Source organism: Melopsittacus undulatus, chromosome 5 (genome assembly GCF_012275295.1).
Source record: "Melopsittacus undulatus isolate bMelUnd1 chromosome 5, bMelUnd1.mat.Z, whole genome shotgun sequence".
NCBI classification, from domain to species: Eukaryota; Metazoa; Chordata; class Aves; order Psittaciformes; family Psittaculidae; genus Melopsittacus; species Melopsittacus undulatus.
Genome location: NC_047531.1, coordinates 58,308,995 through 58,330,029, shown reverse-complemented (window position 1 = coordinate 58,330,029; position 21,035 = coordinate 58,308,995). Strand labels below are relative to the sequence as shown.

Below are 21,035 nucleotides of genomic sequence, written 5' to 3'. Positions count from 1 at the left end.
AACTAAAGAATAAAATACACCAAACAGCTTTTTTGTCTTATACTTAACACTTAGAACTCTCCCTGCTTGAACTGCTGTCTCAGCCACACTGAAAGAACTAAGGAAGTCCATTTGTCTTGCTGCTTCTGCTCCAAATCTCCCAGGATTGACTTGATCTGTGGTTTTGAGATTGCTTCTTAACCCTGCTTTTTTCACAAGGCTGAACCCCCCATCCTCTTTCAAACACCTCCAAGTCTCTCTTCTAGTTCCTGTCCTAGTAAGACTGCCAGGGATTTATGCCAATTATACTGTACTGTCCTGGGTTTAGCAGTAGCAGTCAATTTTCCTCCTTCTTAGTAGCTGCTGCAGCGCTGTGTTCTGACTTTCAGCCTGGGAACAGAGCTGATAACACTGATGTTTACTCTGACCAAGGATTTTGTGAGTCTCATGCTCTGCAAGGGAGGAGGGGAGTCCGGGAGAAAACAGGGATAGGACACCTGACCCAAGCTAGCCAAAGAGGTATTCTATACCACAGCACGTCATTCCCAGGGAGGTAACTGGGAGTTACCTGGAAGGACACTTTCTTCTTGGTCGGACTCATTTTGGCAGGTGGTATCATATTCTCTTCCCTTGTTATTTCCCTTATCATTATTATTATTGGCGGTAGCAGCAGTGGTTTGTGTTATATCTTAGTTACTGGACTGTTCTTATCTCAACCCACAGGAGTTACATTCTTTTGATTCTCCTCCCCATCCCTCCAGGAACGGGGCAGGGGGAAGGAAAGAAAGAAGGGGAGGGGGAGTAGAAACTGTGTGGCTGACTGGGTTTAAACCACGACATGTAACCATGAAGTCTCAGTCCTCAGACCTGCTTTTTATTGTTCTGATCCCTCTTCAGAAGTTTCTTTTAATTTCTATGCCAGTGTAATTCCTAATTATTAATTCATTCTTAACAACACTGTTGTGCTGATCATAGGACCACTCTTCCAGATCTGTAGCTTTTAAAAACGAAGTGACACTGTTATATGCTCTCTGAATTTCCCTGTCTGGATTTTTTTTTTCATAGTAGGTGGTTTATGCCATGCTTATATTTCTTAGTGCATTGTCTCTCAAGATGAAATACTCTGGTTTTCAGATCATGTATTAGCACATATTCCAGAGCAGATTGAAGGTGATTAGGGAGGTTTGATTTGATTTCATAGTGATTTACAACTACTTGATTCTCTTGCAAATCATAATAGAGGAGACTGGGGGGATGTGAGGGTCTCTAGAGGATAGGAGTCCCTTTCAGGACTCCAAGTGCAGTCCAACTCCATACTGGCAATTGTTTATCCAACCTTTTCCTCAAAAGGAATCCTTTTAAAAGTCTCCTTTTAGAAAAGGATCCATTAAAAAAAGTCTTCTTGCCGAATCACTCTGATGTTTCATTATTGTTCAACTTGAGTTTTATTTTTTTTTACATATCTGACCTAAATCTTCTTTGTTACAATTTAATCCCATTATTTCTTGCCTGATTCAGAAGTAACATGGAGAGCAGTTCATTCCCTTGCTGCTCACAACCATTACTTACTTTTAAAATGTTACTGCATTATCTACTTAGCATTTTCTGCTGGATTTTGAATCGCCCTGGCTCTGTCAATTTTTTCCTCTAGGTCAAGTTTCCCAAAACTCTGGCTCATTCTTGTTGTTCTGCTGCAATCCATCTGTAATTGTTCCAGATATTTCTTACTCAGGCTGGACTTTACCCTCTGCTGAATAGCTATACAAGATAAAGGACTGGGGAATTTAAGCCCTATATGCTCTTAATTTTTTAATTTTTTTTTTCTCTTCATGCACCTTAACCTGCCCTGGCTTCTTTTGCCAACTTCTCCTCTTGATCTTAACAGTGGCATTTTGTTTGTTCATCTTTTTTGCATTTTTTTACCTTTCAGCCTCCTTGCTATCTTTGCCTTATGTGCTACAATACTGTTTGTCAGACCTAGAGTTTCACACGAGAGGTGCCATTTTCCTAAGCACAGAGTATGATTTTTTCCACCTTTCTTCTCTGTTTTTCATTATACATTAAAAAAATTATATGCTGAGGTAAGTTCATCACTTTAGGCACTTAGTGACATTTCCAACATTAGACTTCCCATTTTCTTGTCAGTGCTGCTGTCACTGCACTTTCCACCAACTATGTTCAGTGGTGGTGATTGTTCAGGTTTTACCCAGAGCTCTTTCCTTATTAGGATTTTGATATTTTCCTCTTAACCTTTCATTTTTTGGAAGGGGAGATGGCATCTGTGTAAGATGGGCACTTCATTTAAGTGCTGCCAGGAAAAAAAAAGTGCTCGAAAACTTTTAATTTTTTTCCTTTTTTTTGCTTAAATATCATCTGGGCATATCAAGAATTCCCACATTCCTTTTCCATTGGTAGTCTGCAGAATTTTATAAATGTTCATTTTACACAAGGTTTGTCCAGTCCAAAGGTTAAGATTACTTTCTTTCAAATTCAGGTTTGAAAAGTTACAGCTATCTGTAATTTGTTGTGCTCCAGATGTTGTCATTGTCAGAGCTCTGGCATTCGAAGTACATCATCCACAGCCACTGAGTGATGGGTAGAACTAGTTGTCTTCTCTGGTTGTGCAAGGGAACCTGGTAAGGGACAAGGGACATTGACTGAAGTGGAGGAGACAAGCGACAGACAGATGGGATTCTGGAGGGAGAAACACATATATCACTAGGAGACGTTTGTCTGTGTGTTGTGTGTCTGTGTGTATAAGACAAAAAGGTGGAGGGGAAATGCTTTTTAAATATTTTGCTGCAGAATTCAGCTGGTTTTGTGGGAATTTTTAAAAATTTTCTTTCCTCTTCGCAGAGCAATATGACAGTTGTGGACAGCAGGGCAAAGAAATTCAGTTGTGTTACTATGAAGATTCAGTTGCACAGTTACACAATTTCAGTAGCTGGTAGCGAGAACATATGCCATGTGGTTTTAATACCATTTCTTCAATAACCAATTCACCACTCTTGAAAGAGGTTACACATGAGGGTGTAAGTGTATTTGTACAGCAGAAGTAATTGTAGTGACTCTGTAAAGTTGCATCAAATAATGCAAAGCACATTTCTACACTGCATGTCTTGGACATTCTATGTGTTATATTTTAAGTATTTGACAGGGGCTACAGCCTGCAGTGTATGAACAATTATAATTCCATAAGTGGTGGTTTGTTGAGAAAGTGCTCTGCAATTTGTATGTTTTTCCCCCATTGTCTATTGATGTAACATCAATGGAATTTCCCCAGTCTTTAAAATAGCTTTTCTAATATTCATTGAGCCTTTCAAGAAAATGATTGAATTGTAGCTATAAAGCCCTTGATGCATGAACCATATTGATTTTCTTTTTTCCTAAAGCAATCTAATTGAATTATAATTTTCCTGTCAGGAAATCTTTGTAATAGAAGAAAAAGTCTATAATAGTGCATCTACAAAATGTCAGAAAAACTAAGATTATTGAGTGAGATTTTATTTTTATTTTATTTTATTTATCTTTATTTTCATGTTGCATTTTTACATTCCCCCATATAAAAGACTGAAACAGACTGGTGTAGGTATACTAGTTCAAGAGATATGATAGGTGAGAATTTCAATGATACTCTGAAGTTTTACACTGAATAAAAGTATCCTGATGGTACTACAGAGCTAAAAAATACTTCATTATCTTCTGTTTCACCTTTCATCTGTGAATCATCTGCTGCAGCTCTTGGAGGTATAGCCCCTCCATGGAAAGTGGGCAAAATAAAAATTCTAGAAATGTTTACACATAATGTTATTTCTATTGACAGTAAACAAAAATTGTGCAATTTCCTAAACTGGATAATCTGCTTTTTGTTAGCTGGGGTCTTCTTAAAAAGAAGCAATATTTCTTCATCTCTAGAGAAAGATAATACTGTCTACTAAAGCAAATAAATACTAAATAAATACTAAATACTAATAAATACTAAAGCAAAAAACATTACAGCAGTTTCCATGGTGCAAGGAAATCTGGAGAGGGGAATTCTTTGCCAGTATTTGTGTTACTTTTGTCCTTATTTTCAGACCATCATAGCGAACTCAAATTTCAATATTATTCACAAAACTATTTCAGGATTAGTACCATCACTTTGCAATATATATGCAGTCAGATCAAAACTGATGTTACCTCATGTAATAGTGATGTTGGCCTTCAAGCTTGTTTTATGTGACTCATTAAATCTTCGTGTAAGAGCTCTGAACTAGGAGAGCAGATCACCTTTATTCTCTATCACATTTATATGAACCATTAAAATATTGAGCTCCATCTGGTGATCCTTGCTCTTCTGTGTCATACAGGATATGTTTTCACCCAGCACCTTATGTCAATAGACACATTGGGAGCAGAAGTAATTGATCAATAGTGGAGCTCATGTTTAGGCATCTGCCTTGTCAGTACATTGTGCAATGTATGGACATTGCTTTATCACAACAAATTAGAATAGTCCATATAATTTGCCCTTGTCATATATAGACCTTGTTTCATTTAAAGCACACCTAGCAAATGGAAGGATTTATACAGAGATGCACAAAGGATCCAGTGTTCTCACATCTTATTTTAAATACATTATTATGTGTTTCAATTTCCTCTTGTCTCCAGTTAAACTCTAATTACGCTATCTTTGCCTAAAAAACTTATTTTTTTTCTTCTGTTTCTATATGTATTTTCTAACATCAGATGATCTAATAATATACAGAAGTCAAATTACTTTGAGCTTAGCTAAGCAGAGACAGAAAAATCATGCAAACAATTAATTATTAGGAATTTCCTCTCTGCACTGGACCATAACGTTTCATTTCATTATCAACCTGAAACTGTGATTTGGTGAAGCCAGCACATTAAGATGGATTTGCCTTTATCTCTTGTTGTTTTGCATATTTAGTTTTTGTGGCAAACCCTTCATTTAACTGGGTCTTGCATTTTCTTTGGTGCCTTTGCTTTCCTGGAAAATGGGAACCTTCAGTAAGTCTGAGAAGGTGCTGTCAGAATGGTCTGAAGGTGCTGTCAGAATGGTCTTCTGTGGCTTTCCCTTTCCTGCAGAGCAGTTGCACATGTTTGTCCTGCATAACCAGTTACGGTGCAGAGACATCCCACCCACCCCAATCCCTCCAAAAGTGTTGTCAAGTGATTTAGCAGGTATTACAGTCATGTCAGCTGTAATTAACTGACTCATGACTGCATTAACCCCACTACTCCCTCTACAGACAGGCCTAACATCTCTGCCTGTAATTCCTCAAGTTTTGGATATGTAGCTGACTTGAAGAACTCAGGGCTTCATTGTGCCATGTAGACTGAACTAAAACATTTCTCCTGATAGCGTTATTTGGAGTAGGCTCTTGCTCAGCCATAGTCTTGTTGAATTCACTAGTATCTCTTTTTGTGAAGAGTTTTGCACTACACTGTCAAATACAGAGGTATACAGACTGTAAGAGAGATATACAGGGCAGCTCATTGCATCATGGAAAGTGTTGACACTGAAAAGACTTTGGATTCTACATTGATTGAACCATAGAAATATTTTTTGTCTTTCTTGATTGCATGAGCTGAGAAGCAAGACTGTGAAGAGGGAGTTGAACAACCAAATAACTTCTTCTTGGGGGAGCACAGGCAGGAGCTCAGAACCTGAGCTGTGCAAAAGCTTGTATGTCTATGTGTGAGGTCAGTGGTGGCCTTAGTGTCCAGAGATGCTGTAGTGCCCAGAGAATGCGCATGTCTCCACCCACAGAGATATTCAAGACCCCACAAACTATTCTAGTTGACCCTGGTTTGGTCAGGGGTTTGGACTAGATGACTTCTGGAAGTCCCTTCCAACCTCTATTATTTTTGGAGAATATGATAAGCAGCTTATTCAGTTCCTCTAGGTTATTTGTATGCAACAGCTATGACGAGCCTGCCTGCACATTTTGTGTGTTTGATTGATTATTAAATTTGTGAAATTAACTATTGGACAAAAAATGAATTGCCTTTTTCTCTGACAAAGCAATGTTTCTCCAATGAGCCTTCCAAAGCAAATATGAATATTTAATAGACAATTCATTACATGTAAGTATTTTCTACTTCAAAAAAAAATATTAATGAGACATAAATCTGTACTGGAAAAATATTAGTTTTATATTTTACCCTGGAGATAAGTCACAAAAGCAGCTGCTTTCTAAAATGTAATTCAATTTTATGATGTATTTTTAACACCTGTGATGCCAAAAGTAAAATACATATGCAAGAGACCTTTTTTGGCCCATGGTGCAGTCAGAAAGGTTGGCTGATTTTAATTTTCACTGTATAAAATATTAACATTTTGATCTAAAATTGCAGTGTATAACTGATACCTCATGTAGAGACTTCATGTCAAATGTGTACATGAATAAAATTTATTATTCTGCTGAGAGGTTTTAGCTATCTACATTTTTAAATCTGCAAATAATTAATTTCACACGTTTATAGTTATTTTCCAGTTTAGAGGAATTAAAAGATGCATCCTATCTCTTTGTCAGATTAAATCCATATTAAAAGGTATTTCGTCACTGAAATATTACCCAGATGGGTCAAACCTCCATTCAGTGTTTGCTAATGGGATTACCAAGAAATGTTTTATCATTGCCTCACAGTCAGATCAGCCTATTCTGCTAAGTTGGAAATATTGTACTGCAGATATTTCTAATATCTCTGGATATTGTTTTCATGGTTAAATAGATTTACTGTTTCTAGGTTTCTGTACTGTGAGATCAGAATCCTGTGGATTCAGGTGACATTAGTTAGAATTAAAGATATCCTTTCTTATGGTGTTTCTTATCTCAGAGGAATTTGTATTTCTCCAATTGCAGATTGTAAACTTGTTGCACAGAAAACTTGAGCAGTGAGAGTGTTTTTCCTTCTATTCACATATCCAATCAACCCTGTTCTTTAAGTTGCCCACCCACTCACGCATTTTTATTACCTGAAAGGACATTTGCAAACATTTTCCCCTTGTTACTAACTCAGTCCTGTTCCAGCTTTGAGATCCTGTCAACTGCTGCCAGAATTTAAGCACTGTAACAATGACACCTGCTCTGAGCTGGATTAGATGACACATTGCCTGAATGCTAGCAATAGGCAGCCACCTGCCTGCATTACCAACTCCACTGAAGCTGAACCTCTGGAAGTATTTTCCAAAGTAAAAATAAAACTTTACCCCACCATCAAATTCTGCCTTGAGATTTCATATAGGAATAATTTTAAATTGTATTCATGTGACTCTGTCCCCTTCAAGTTATTCTAGGTTTTAAATGTCAACATCCTCTTACATCAAGATTGTTTTAACAGTGGCTCCCTATTTATTAGTTAGGGCTTTCTTTTTTTACTCTTATTTTCATCCTTTCCACTTTTGCCCTACAGTTTCTTGTAAGTCAAATCTTCTTAAAATCCTAATTGAAATGTGAGCAGTATATTCCCCTATTTCAATAAACTGTAATTTGTACTGTATATATGAAAGATATTGGCACTATTAATGACTAGATTCCTCTGATCTATGAAAGTGAATGTTAATGCTTGTGAGCATGTATTATTTTTCCTCAAACTAGACATATATTGACAGTATCTAAGTAATTACCCTGTGGTAATATATGCACTTCTGAAAAGTATTGGCAGTGTATTACTGCTGCTTTTCCAGTACTGTGGAATTACCCTTGTGAATTTGCATTTACATTAGTTTTGCAGAGGAATAATGGTTTAATCAACTAAAATTTTCTGGGGTTTGGTTTTCCACTTAGTTCACTCCACATGGCAAATCTATCTGTGCTATTAACATAACAGAGTAATTCTCAAAAACAGTGAAACCTGAAGCAGTTACTGTTTACTACTCTGCATTCAGATGTCATATGGAGCTTGATTCTAGAGAGAATTCTTACTAGACGAAGGATGTTGATTTTATCTCCTTTTCTGGCTTTTCCTGCATTTTGGTCTTCATGGTATGTTTGCCAAAACTTAAAGAACTCTGCATTCTGGGTTTCTAACTTGTTTTGCAGGGTCTTGCTTAAATAGTCAAGGTTTTAGTCTGATTGCTGGATCTGTTTCAAAATCTTATTTATCTCCTTTTACTTATATGAAGAAGGTTCTAAAATGTAAAGAGAGCCATGATCTTGAGTATTTTTTCTGAAATGATGATAGAGAAAACACCGTATGGTAATCCTGCTTTCTTTTCCCTATTGTTATGCATACATAAATGGAAAGTTTTTTGCAGTTCCCTCCCTAGTAGCCTCAAAGCAGATAGACAATTACACCATTCTACTGGAGACACTAATTTTATCCTTCTTCAAGGTTATATGCTGTGAATCTCTTTTCTCGACTTTCTTAACTTTCAGACTCAAATGCTTGTATTAAGGTGAGTCCTACAGTTGTTATTGGGGGTTTTTTTGTCTTAAAATGAGTTGACAATATTTTTCATAACAAACCAAAAAGTCTTTGTTGGATGAGAATGTTCAAGAGGATGCTTGACTAAAGATTCTAATCTCTAGCCTTGATCCTAGAAGACTGCCTGCAAATACTGCAAAATGTGGGCTTTTCAAGAGACATTCAATGTCAGCATAACTTTGCTTCTGTTCAGACTAACAATGATAACCACAGAACAGTCAGAGTCAAGTTAATAGTGAATGTATCTATTTAAATCCTGCCATCAAAAGGAGTTAGAATGCCCACATGAGTACATGTGAGTTTAGTAGCCAGGATTTAAATTAAATAGCAGTTAACACCACTCCGTGCCCATGTTCAGGAGAATAATAACTTGCCCTTTACAAGGTTTCCTTGGCCTAGCTGAGGACTACAACTCATCAAAGCAGGTGTTCATGCTTTTGGAGTTACATAAATGTTCCCTGCTTTAGTCTCTTCCACTCCTTGTACAGCGATAGTTGAGAAGAATACGGAGCTTTGTTTTTAAACATGTTTGTGGTTAATTTGTTTTTGTGGGCAATGCCATGTCTGTATAAACTTAATTGTAAAGGAGAAAGGTAGTCTTGCCAAAAAGGCAAGTCTGTAATATGTGGGCATATATTCTAGGACCAGTAGCAATGGTGTAGTACTAAAGTGGTTTGTCAGCGAAGCCATAAGACTTGGGAATTAGTGAAAATCTCTAGGAGAGAGATAAGGGCTATAGAAATTTGTGTTTATCAAATACTGACCTAATATTTTCAGGAGCTGTGGAATATGAATTCCAGCTGTAGAAGGAGGTTGAGGAGTGGACAACAGGAGGAGGGGAAAATTACAGTCTGTGAAAAAATAGTAGATTAATAGCACTGAACTCTGAAACTCACTGCATATTGGCTGCCTGTAACCCAGACTCTGAAATCTGCTAACCTGAATTCTGCGATACAAATCTTTTTGAGGATTAAGGTTCAGTTAAGTTATATACACCTTGCCACTGCTTCTCAATAAAAATAATAATTTAAAGAAATATATTGTAAAAAGCAAGTTGTTTGATGAAGAACACCATTTTTGCACTGAATATTTTGAATTTTTATTTATTTTCACGTCCAGGTACTTGTAGTTTTCAACAAACATTCCTCTAGGGAAGAGTGCAGTTCTTCCATAGATACTATTCTTTTCTCCAGCCCAACTCATTGTGTTGCCCAGAGGCTGTGAAATCTCTGCCTGTGGGGAAATTCAGGACTCAATGAGAGAAGCCCCTGAGCCACCTGATCTAAGTTGGACCTGCTTTAGCTAGTGTTAACTCAGATGATACCCAGAGGTCCCTTCCAACCTAGATTACTTTGCAGTTCTCTGATTTTGTCTCCTGTCACACCGGTGCACTGCCCCGAAGACCAGCAAGAATGTTATTATTGGCCAGAAGAAAATCTGGTTTGCTGAGTATTCCTTCTCAAGAAATTAGTTTGAAACAACCAATTTATTTGAATGCTGGTGGCCTGCCAGTTATGGTATGGTGATAGCTTTACAGGCACTGGTGCTGCCTGTCAATTTCAAACACTTACTCTTTTTTTGTGTTTGCAATACATTTTATCTCATTGTCTGTTCCTGTGATTCCTCTGTGTGTCTTTCTTCATCATCTAGACATCACTTTCTAGCAGATTACTCATGTCAATAGTCATCTTACTTAAATTTCCAAGGGGAGCAATGTTACATTGATTTTTGTTTGCATGTTCCCACAATGTGAAATTGAGTTTACTTCTCCAAACCATTTAATAAGCCAAGCCTGAAAAGCCAATTAGAACAGGATAATGCTCCTCTCCTCTCAATGAAACAGTTAGAAGCTGAAGGACACTGTGTCTAAATACTATAATCTAGCAAAGAGAGTTTAGGAGGTTCCATTTACTAAAGTATTTTTGTAACTAAGATGGTGCTCTTGATATTTATTTTTTTTAGGTATTTTGATTAGCTATTTTCTCCTTAGATTAAGTGAATGTGACATTTCAGTCAATTACTCCTCCATCTAGGTTTGTTCTTCTCTTTCCAGTCTTGTTTTTCACAGGCTTTCTTAATGCTTCCCTTTGTAAGCACTTAATATGAGCAAGCCCAAGAGAAACAAATTTCCATATTAATAATTAGCATTATTATCTCTTTCTTCTGAAAATAACTGAATCTCCCAAATGTATTTTGTTTACATCTTCTGTTGAGAGAGCCGCTAAAAAAACACTAGAAGTGTTGAGTAAAAGATATGCTTTAAACATCTATATTGTAGTAACTACATGGAAGTTTTTCACGTTTCTGTGTGACTACACTTAGCACATAAGAAATCAAATTTAGATTAAGATAATGTTCACTTTTGAAACAGCATTTTGGGCTGCGTCTATAACAGCATGACCAGCAGGTCGAAGGAGGTGATCCTGCCCCTCTACTCTGCTCTTGTGAGACCTCACTTGGAGTATTGTGTGAAGTTCTGGTGTCCTCAACATAAAAAGGACATGGAACTGTTGGAACAAGTCCAGAGGAGGCCACGAGGATGATCAGGGGACTGGAACAATTCCCGTATGAAGACAGGCTGAGAAAGTTGGGGCTGCTCAGTCTGGAGAAGAGAAGGCTGCGTGGAGACCTCATAGCAGCCTTCCAGTATCTGAAGGGGGCCTGTAAGGATGCTGGGGAGGGACTATTCATTAGGGACTGTAGTGATAGGACAAGGGGCAACGGGTTGAAACTTGAACAGCAGAGGTTTAGATTGGATATGAGGAGGAAGTTCTTTACTGTGAGGTTGGTGAGGTACTGGAATGGGTTGCCCAGGGAAGTTGTGAATGCTCCATCCCTGGCAGTGTTCAAGTCAGGGTTGGACAGAGCTTTGGGTGACATGGTTTAGTGTGAGGTGTCCTGGCCCATGGCAGGGGGATTGGAATCTGATCATCTTAAGGTCCTTTCCAACCCTAAGTATTCTATGATTCAATGATTCTAAGTCATGTTACTGTGGCTGTCATATCTGGTGTGGCTTAAACTACAGTGTGCTAGAAAGTGCCTGCAAGCTTTCTTTAAAGAAAAGCCTGCGAGCTGTTTAACAGCCATCACTAAATTTACAGGCTGTTTTTAATAAATTTCCTCTGTTTCTAAATGTCAGGTATGTCAGGACCATAATTTCCTTCTGTATATTTGGCTTATTAGATGGCTCTTTTGAGTTTTGATGTTTTTATGGTTTGTTTGTTTTTTATCTGAGCTGTTTATGACAAAATTATTATTCCATTGCTGATTTAACCTCATCATTGAGAGAGTAGTTTCCAGGACATTTTTAGAATAGCAGAACTTAGCCTTGGTTTTGTGGTATCTACTTGCTAAAGTCTCGTGGGAAAATAAAAACCTAATTTGTGAAATGTGCATGTAAAGAAAAACATTAGAGGCCTGATTTAGAATCCATAGTCAATGAAAAGAGTACAACTGAATTCTTGTCTTTGAAGCAAGTATTTTTAGGGCATTTTGTTGCTGTTGTATCATTTCATGTTGAAATATTTTTCAGGAAGTCATCAGCAAAAGAGCAGCGAGACTTTTTCTGCAGCTTTTAATACCAGAACGCCACTTGTTCCATCCTGTGCTAAATCCATTTTTTCATGCAACCCAACAGTAGTTTGGGGACAAATATTTCTCTGTGTTCATTTTTGAAGATTGCAATATGTTATTTGTTTAAAATAATGTTAATTCTGTAGTGACTGGGTTGGGGCTTTGTTTGTTTGGGGTTTTTGTGGGTTTTATATGTACTAAAGTAAATTGTATGTACATATATATCTCAACTTTTGGAGCTTTCATTCCTATCACATCACAAACTGGTAATAATGTTTTAGCTGCTCTAAGGACATGAACATGCTATAGAAAATTCAATAATCTCAGTATCTGTCATGATAATTGAGGGAGAATCAAGCAAGTATCAAGTATAAATGTCAGCCTTCTACCCAGGTAATTGCTGTCGCTTCCAGATGAATACGAGATTTATGAACTTCTAGTGAGTTATGTTAACCAAGGATTAATGTGAGAAGCACTGAATATACTACATTGTATTAAAAAACTAGGAAATCATTCCTAAAGCCACGTAACAATTTTTTTGCCATATTTTCTCACACTTTCTTATTCTCATAGCCTGTACACCTTTACCCATCTCCTGAGTGTTCCTTGAACTCAGTCTATAGTAGTTGTCCCTGTTAATGTCATCCATTACGTTGTCTAAAGCTGTATTGTATGCAATTTTATAAGAATTTAATTTATTTTTGGAATTGGAACAGTTCACCTTCCAGTGTTAACATGTGGCTGTCTGTGTTCTCACATTGGTTTCAGCCAGCCCTGCTTTCTTGTAAAGCACTATTCTCCTCCTGAGAACAAACATTAATTTCTCCCGTTCTCCTCTTTACTGCATATTTCCATTCCTCACCAGGCAGCCTTCTGTTAGGTAACAACCATTGTGGTGCACATACCCTACAAAAAGCTCTCTTCATGTTACACACAACCCATGGAAAAGAACATGGTAGCACTGTAAGATATCTTGCTGGAACAGTCATGACCCTCAACCCTCACATGCAACAAATCTGTACAATACCATGCTATCGGGAGCATCAGATTTCCTTTCTCCCTGCTGGCTTATTTCTAACATTCAGAATTCATGTTGCCAAGAGGAAAGCTGGAGGAAGAATCAGAGTGGGAGGGATGACACGAGACCAGAAAAAAATACATCTTGACCACTGATCACAGTTTCTTTCTTTTTTACTTGAAAATGTAAGGCCTTGTGGGTGTTTCATTTTTCTTTTGCAGTCATCTCTAACAAACAGTGACATCATCTTTGTGAAGTTGCATGCCCCTTGGGAGGTCCTGGGCAAATATGCTGAACTAATGAATGTAAGAATGCCTTTCAGGTAGGTGTATTTTGTCTCAACTTCCAAAGTCACGCTATACTGTAAAGCTAATGTAATAGTAACACCAAAATGCACATGGAATAGCTCTTCTATAAGGTACCACACATCTTCAGAAAATATAAATGGAGTACCTTAGCTACCGTATTCATTGCTCTTTCATGTTAATGCCTGAAATTTCAATACAATACTGGTTTGAAAATAAGGTGAGCTGTAGTAGTGCAGCTGTTTTCATGGGGTGTTCTATCCTTAGGCCCTTTAATCCCTTCAGTGCTGGAGCCCCCTGCATACTTGTGCGTTGCTGTTTTTTAAATGGACATTTCATTGAAATCAATGGGAGGTCAAGAAGATCCAGGTACGTAAGGCTGCACGAAAGGTGCATGTCTGTTGGACGTATCTGGTATGCTCAGCACCTGTAAATTGCTTGTATAGTGTGTAATTATAGAAATACAGATTATAAATAAGTATCCCTTCTAATAGGAAAACAGACTATAAATGTTTTTTTCTGTGGAGAAAAGAAAGGGCTTTATTAAATGCTACTGATAACCAAATTCATTTCATGTTGTAATTCAGATATTTTTATTATTATTTATTTATTATCACTTGCATGTTGGGCTATGAAATTTTTTATGTAAAATACTGATTTTACTGGTTCTCAGAACTGTTAAAATAGCAAAAAGACTTTCACTGGAACTGACACAAACCCATGAACTGTGAGGTCTTGATTCTTCTCTTAATTAACAGTACTTAGAGATGTAAAACTCCATTGATTTTAGTGGAATTACTCTTAGACAAGGAAAGCATCAGACCCAGAAAATGAAGCTAGTGAGTTGGTGTCCTTTGTAGGATTTCTTCTGTTTTCTTCTTACTTAAGGATGAAATATTCCTCTGGTATTAGACAAGCTGTCACCCTATAGAACATGCTAGGAAAAATGGATATGAACTAAGGACAAAATTTCAGGCTTATTCTGTACATATTTTGGTTTCATTTTCACAGCAGATCTTCAGCTGTTCTTTCTTGTGATTTTAGTGCTAAAGAGAGAAATATAAAAGCTATCACAAGTCATTGCAAGATTTTATTCCTTTAAAAAGTGTTCCAGCCATAGAAACAATAGGCTGGAACAAAAGTGTGCCTCCTTTGAATTCTGTGTCATTACTTGAGATGATTCTACCCCAGTAGGAGGATAAGGTCTCATGATTAAGAAATACACCAGGAACTCAGATTATAGTCATTGTGAGAAGCTTGTTCTTTCCTGAGCTGAAGTCCCTTCTTTGAAATCTTCCTCTTAGCAGGTGGCAAAGTAGATGTCATACAAAGATTATACAGAAAGCATTGAAAATACTAAAGGTTTCTTGACCTGCTTCAGGTCCACAGCTTCATTCTTTCCACATCCACAGAGAGAATTATTACAGTACTGTTACAAGGAAATCATGGTGATTTAATAATGACTGCTGGGTCGGCTCTTAAATTTTATTTTAAGAGCAACAGTACCGTTTACCTATTAAAAACAAGGACCACCATTTCACAAAATGACCACTAGTCTAGACTGCCTGTTTCCAGGTGCCCCTGTCTAACCCCCTGGTTTAAGGGCTACTTATTGGTTATTGCTCCCAATATTTGAGGTTGGAAATGTCCAAGGTCCATGCATCAGTGAATAAAATCCTAGCTTTTTCAAAGCAGAAGTGATAAAACAGTGAATATTTAAAGGAAAAGCATTTTGGCTGTGACACTTCTTTGTTCCTGCTGAGTAGAGCAAGATAAATAACACTCTCTTGTGGAGGAATTGGCCAAAGGTGGCTGGCCAGCATGAAATTGTTTAGAAAATTTCACTTCAACAGCACAATCTGGACACTGATAACAAAAATAATGTCAAAATTTTATGCATTATGTAAATTGTAAGTCATGAAAATTAGCCTGGAATACTAACCAGGGGTTTTTCTATAGTTTATAAAGCATCATTGCTGTGTTATTTTAGAAAGCTCCCAACAATGCTTGCCTCCAAGGCACTAAGAGCATTCCTACAGTACATCTAATATATGTGAATATTCACAGTATGTGTGGTGTGAACCCTTCGCTTTCCAGAAGTGACACAGTTCAGCATTACACGGTGGAACCTCTCAAGATACACAGAAACCACCTAAATTTAGCAAAGACCTTCAGTGAATTAAAAAGCCTCTGAAATCTTCCAGTAAGGAGTATCAGTCCTAAGCCCACACCTAAAACCCCTCAGATTTTCTTAACTTTCATAAAGACATGATCTCTCTGCTGAAGGCACTGGGTCAAGTCCTGATGGCTGCAATGTCACAGGTGTCATACAAGGAGAGCAAAGAGCTGCTAGAAGCAGAGTGTGATGGGAGGTGGACTCCCAGTTCTGTCTGATCAGGAAGCAGGTCAAGAGCATGGTCAGCATGTGTCTGCTCGTGCACCCTTGTCTGCTCACTTGTTCCCCATGTGCACTCCCACACAGATTATTGCACTGACAGCAGAAATCAGCTGTGCCTGTATGAGGGGCAGAGGGAAAGGCTGAATACTTGGGGGGCGGGGGGGGGGGGGGGGGGGGGGGGGGGGGGGGGGAAGGGTGATGTCAAGCACATGCTCAATTGCTCGCATAGCCTATCAGGTACCACTTTCCTAAGTGATTCCCCCTTGTGTTTCACCAAATGCAGCCTTAATAATTCACTAGGGGATGTGAGATAATTTATTCATAGTTGTAGCAGTCCTATAGAATTCCTGCAACAGTTTATGGGAATAGAAACATCTTTGGGTCCCTGTCATTCACACATGACAAATAGCAGAAAAGGAGAAGACAATAGGAAAAGTATGACCCTCTTGCAATTCAAACGCCACCAGAGTCTGTGGCTTCCTGTGACAATTCTGTTAATCTCTCTTTTAGTCTCTTCCTCCACCTCTTACAGGCTTCTGTCTTCAATCTCCTTTCCTTCCTTGCTAGTTCATACTGTAACTGACGATGGGTTTTCTTCTCGACTGGCTTCATTTTTGCTGTTCTTCCAGGAGAAAAATCTATTACCTGCACCGTCGATACAAGTTCATGAATAGGTGAGTACAATTCTTGTGCCAGTCCAGTTTATGTTTGTTTGGGCCCAATAAAAATAATGGTTAATGTCAAGCTGGAAGAAAAAGTTTATTAGCTGTGTTTGTAGGAAGGGAGGAGGAAGCGATTACACACTAGGACACGTGCAAAACCGAATGCAGAAGTTGCATTTTTAAGGTATCTGCAATGTGACAGTTCATCTTATCAGTGTTGCCTTTCTTAAGAATAAGGAAATATTTGTTAGTCAATGGAGTCTTCTAAAGAAGAAGCATAAAAAACGTATCTTTTTCTCTTCATGTAGATCATTAGGGGGTTTCTTGGGGTTAAAATACCACAGTTACAGTTTTAGTTGGGTTTTTTTGTTGGGTTTTTTTTTTTTTTTGCACTTGATTACTGGTAGTAGTGATGCCATTATTTATTTATGGCTTCCTCTGTGGGGATGCTTAGTACTTTGTTGATAGCTGGGAAAGCAATGAACCAAGTTAATCTGTGGTGTAACTTTACTGAGCTTGAGAGATAAGTATTTTTCAAGAATCTTTGAAGTGTTTTCACTCAGTTCTTACATATTTTCAAGGTTATGTTTGATGTGTAGTTTATGTCTGACTTAATGTAGTGAAAGACTTCCAGTGCTGCAGTTTGCATGTTCTTTTTGATACCTTAGACAATTAAATTAAAATATCTCTAAAAAGCCTAAAAAATACACAGGCTTGGCAAAGACCACGCCATTTCACAGCACAGTGCTGTTGATGGACCTTCTGAAACGGTCTAGCATTTGATTTGCTGTGTCACTCTAAGGTCAGTGGAAATATTCCCATGAACCTCTGAGGGAAAAAATAAATTTGAAAAATCTTCATTTTGGAGTAAACATCTGTATTGCTTTGCAGATAATGTTATTACATGAATATCCATGGGAAAATAAATCACCTATTATCACTCTGCTGTATAAGCATATTAAAAAGTAATTTGTATATTAAATTCAGTCACAGCATGCTGATAACTTAAGAGCACCCATGTTGAACTTGTGTTACAGTTTTTGCTTATTTACATTAGTAAGCACCAAATGGGCACTTTGTGGAGTTAAGGCATTTCACCTAGTCAGCCCAGGCTAACAGACACACACCATTCTTCTAAAACTTGTTGATTCTCCCACACTTTTCATCCCCAGCTTACAATAAATACTATAGCGGCTGGTAACTTTGGAATTTGTCTTGATTTTAATTAACATGTGGCTGCTTTGACTAAGTCAGTAGATAGGAAGGAGTAGGTGAAGATTCTAACATTTATATGTGGTGTATGAAATTTTGTTTCCCATTCCTTTTCTTGCAAGTCAGGATGTGATTTGAAGTCATTATGGGAAGAGGCGTGATCTTTTTCTGTTATTTCAGTTCCTGAGTGATGAGAACACTTGGCTAAATTCAATTTTTATATTCAGGTTTATAAATAGCTACTTGAGGTAGAAAAACTGTGACTGAATAGTCTCAGTGGGAAAAAAAAAGAACACATATTCAGCTCTATTTTAATTTATGTGAAACTCAGATATACAGCTTCAATAAAACTATCTCTTTTCTCTACTACTAGTTCAGTGAAGATTGCAAGTAACTGAAGCCTTGGCCCATTTTTTTGAGCTTAGCCAAGCATTATATTGATGTTTGGGCAAAATTTATTTTAAAGAGGACTTTTGTTACAAGGCAAAGCCCAGAGCTGGTCACTTCCTGCTTGTCAGCCTGACTTGAATTTTCACTCTTAAAAACTCTAGTGATCTCAAAGTTTCAAATAACAAAATTCCCCTTGTGTGTATTAGAGAAAAGGAAGAGGATGGGGTACTTATACAGTTCCTGCATTCCAGTTAAAAACTAAGTTGAGACAACATCGAGCTTTACAATATGTGTAAAGCTCTATCAAAGCTGTCCAGCAGATACAAATCAGTCTCAATTCAAAACATTTTTATTTCCCTAACTTCCTTTGAAAAAAGGATTCAATCCGTACCCCACTTCCTAGTGAGAAAATAGTTTAATTGAAATTATTTGAGAAACGTTTTTTGTGTGTTAAACACAATAGGTATCTTCAGAATGAGGATACTGAGTAGAGGCTTGGAGTGCAGGGGCAGGACTGAAGTTGAAGACTCTGAGTAACTATGAATTAAGAGAAAAAAATATTTTCCTTATGGGGCTAACAGGTGTTTTTAAAGAAAGAATTTAAGAAGGATATATCAGATCTTCATCTCTTCTCTTTCATGGTGGCTAGCTCTACACTGCCTCATTACTCCATGCACTCTGTTCTAGTGTAGAGTGCTTTGCTTTCCAAACACCGTTCCCCTATTCAGCTGAGCATATAAACTTCTCTATAAGCAAAAAAGAGACATGGATTAGCCTTGAAAAAGTTATAAAACACAGTAGTTTTTTTACACTGTGTGTCTGTTTGTTAGCATCGACACTACTTTTTCAGGTTTTTTTTAAAGACAGTCTCCAATAGAGTACAAAGCCTGTGCTGGTGGCTGATGGCACTGTTGGAGTGAGCTGGAGGCAGCTTAGGAATTTGGTCATTTTTCTTTTCCAAAGGGGCAAATAGGGTTTGTTTTTTTCTATTTTCTCTAGGGATGGCTGTACTGTATGTTCTGGGCCTTGCAGAAAGGCTTTGCAACCTTCTCAGACCTGTTTGCCAGCAGGCTCACTGAGCACGCCAAGTAATCTAAGCCTTGGGAATAGCAAACCAGTCAAATTCTGAGTATACTCCATGAGAAGCCAATATGAATAATACATTGTCTTAAGTGGGGAAATCACTCTGTGCCTGCGTGCGTGCATGTGTAGTGTGATAAAACCGCAGCACGCATATCTCAAACATGCACATTGACTTGCAGGATGAATGGGAATGGATTGCAGATTAGCTTAGAGAATTCAAATTATTTTAGTTAAAAAATAAGAATGGAAGGGGACATTTATAAAACCCTTCTGCCTAATTCCTCTTCCTTTTTCATATCCAGAGTCACTAAGCCTGCTGAATACACAGGAATGTAGAGCTTTTGGCCTTTACAGAGGAAAAACTGGAGGTCAAGAGACAGGGAATTCCACTGTAGAGAATTTACTTTTCCTTTGTCATTCTTATCAGTGCCTGTACAGATTTGCTCAAAGCTGTCAGGCTGGATGCTACAACTCCAGAGCTACAGTTGGTCAGGCCATTTATAGCCCTAGGATCAGACATTGCCTGCACTTGGGCACTGGCATTTGCAAACTGCCTCCTCCTGTGTTCTGTACTGCTGGGCCAGTACAAACACTGCCCATGAAGAGCTGATAATTAATCTAGTGTCTTATGGTATGTTTGCATGCCCATTCCAGCTCTTTCAAACAGTCCTGTGGGTAAGTTTGCACACCTCTCCATGCTATTCCCAGACTGGATTTACAAAAATGGTACCAAAACAAGTAGATTAATTTGGTTACAATTTTGAAATGTGCCCATGTTTAAAAACCAGCATTAGCTTTCTTATTAAAAAAAAGTTCTCTCTGATGGGAGAGAGTTGTATATCCCAGGAAATTTTATATGCATTTTAAATGAAAGGTTGTAATAATTTTGCGTCACTTTCCCACACACTTGGCTGCTTGGGTATGGATTACCCTCCCTCAAAACAACTGTGCAGGGCTCAAAGCATCTGCTGGGCACAGAGTTATTGTGCCGACTTCTGTAACAAAAAAAGAAACCGCTACCTTTCCAGTCTTTGAGCTTCACCCAGAACTGAAATTTAAGTTCAAAGGGTGTTGATTTGTGCATACCCTTTAGAAAGAGCCTAGAAAGAGCCAGTGACTGATGTGCATAGTCTGTAATTTGTAGTCTATTATTTTTGCAGGTAGGGATCACTGATTATAACAGGAAGATGTTAAGAAACGAGAGAGTAGGGCTCATTGTGCCAGACATATCTCATCTTTCTTATGTGTTTTTTATTATAATATTTTAGTTTTGATTTGAATTTGGTTTAGATTGTCTTCTCCAATCAGCTCTGGTTCTTCCCTCTCCCTTCATTTCATTGTGCATCTTTGCATGAGTGAACTTGCAGTTAAATCTGCCCTTTCTCCAGCTTTATTTCAGTTTGCTTTCACATTCTAAATGTAAAAATCTGTGTGATAGTCACCTGTTAATCTACACACTGAGTATTCTGGTTTCATGGAGGTTGTAGTATTGTAAGACACAGTAGTTGAACAAAATTAGCAAAGTAGCCTATTTTTTATAGCATCAGCTGTGAAGTAAGAATCCATACAGACAGCAGTAAAGGGATGCAACCTGTTGGGGGTTAGCTGCCAAAGCTGTCTGTCACAGTCTCTGCTGTTCTCAAATTTATATGTCCAAAGCCTAATGTGTCACTTAAGTCTGAAATTTAAATTAACTGAAAAGCTGAGAAATAAAGGCTTACAGAGTTGCCAAGAGCCTAGTGGGCTTAATAAGTTTTATAGCAACATGTATCATCACAATTGCTTTTCTGTTTAGACAAAATAAGATGCTCTTCTCATGAAAGCAGGTTTTTAATAATCAAGTTCAGCATGTATAATTTGGTCTGCCTCAAAAACAAAAGCCAAACCCAAAGACATTGCATCTTTTCTAGTTGTACATATTTGGTGGCTTAGTTTGCCAGCATGTGTTCTTTGTAAGCCCTCTGTATTGTAATGAAAAA

At 37.8% G+C, this 21,035-nt stretch overlaps 1 protein-coding gene across 1 annotated transcript in view; it reads left to right on the top strand.

Moving 5' to 3' along the window:
* The window catches only part of ANO4 (anoctamin 4), a 209,844-nt gene that overhangs the window by 131,031 nt on the left and 57,778 nt on the right, over positions 1-21,035 (top strand). The window contains 3 exon segments of the mRNA XM_031044913.2: positions 13,228-13,328; positions 13,579-13,680; positions 16,339-16,383. Coding sequence (XP_030900773.2) covers positions 13,228-13,328; positions 13,579-13,680; positions 16,339-16,383 — 248 coding nt within the window.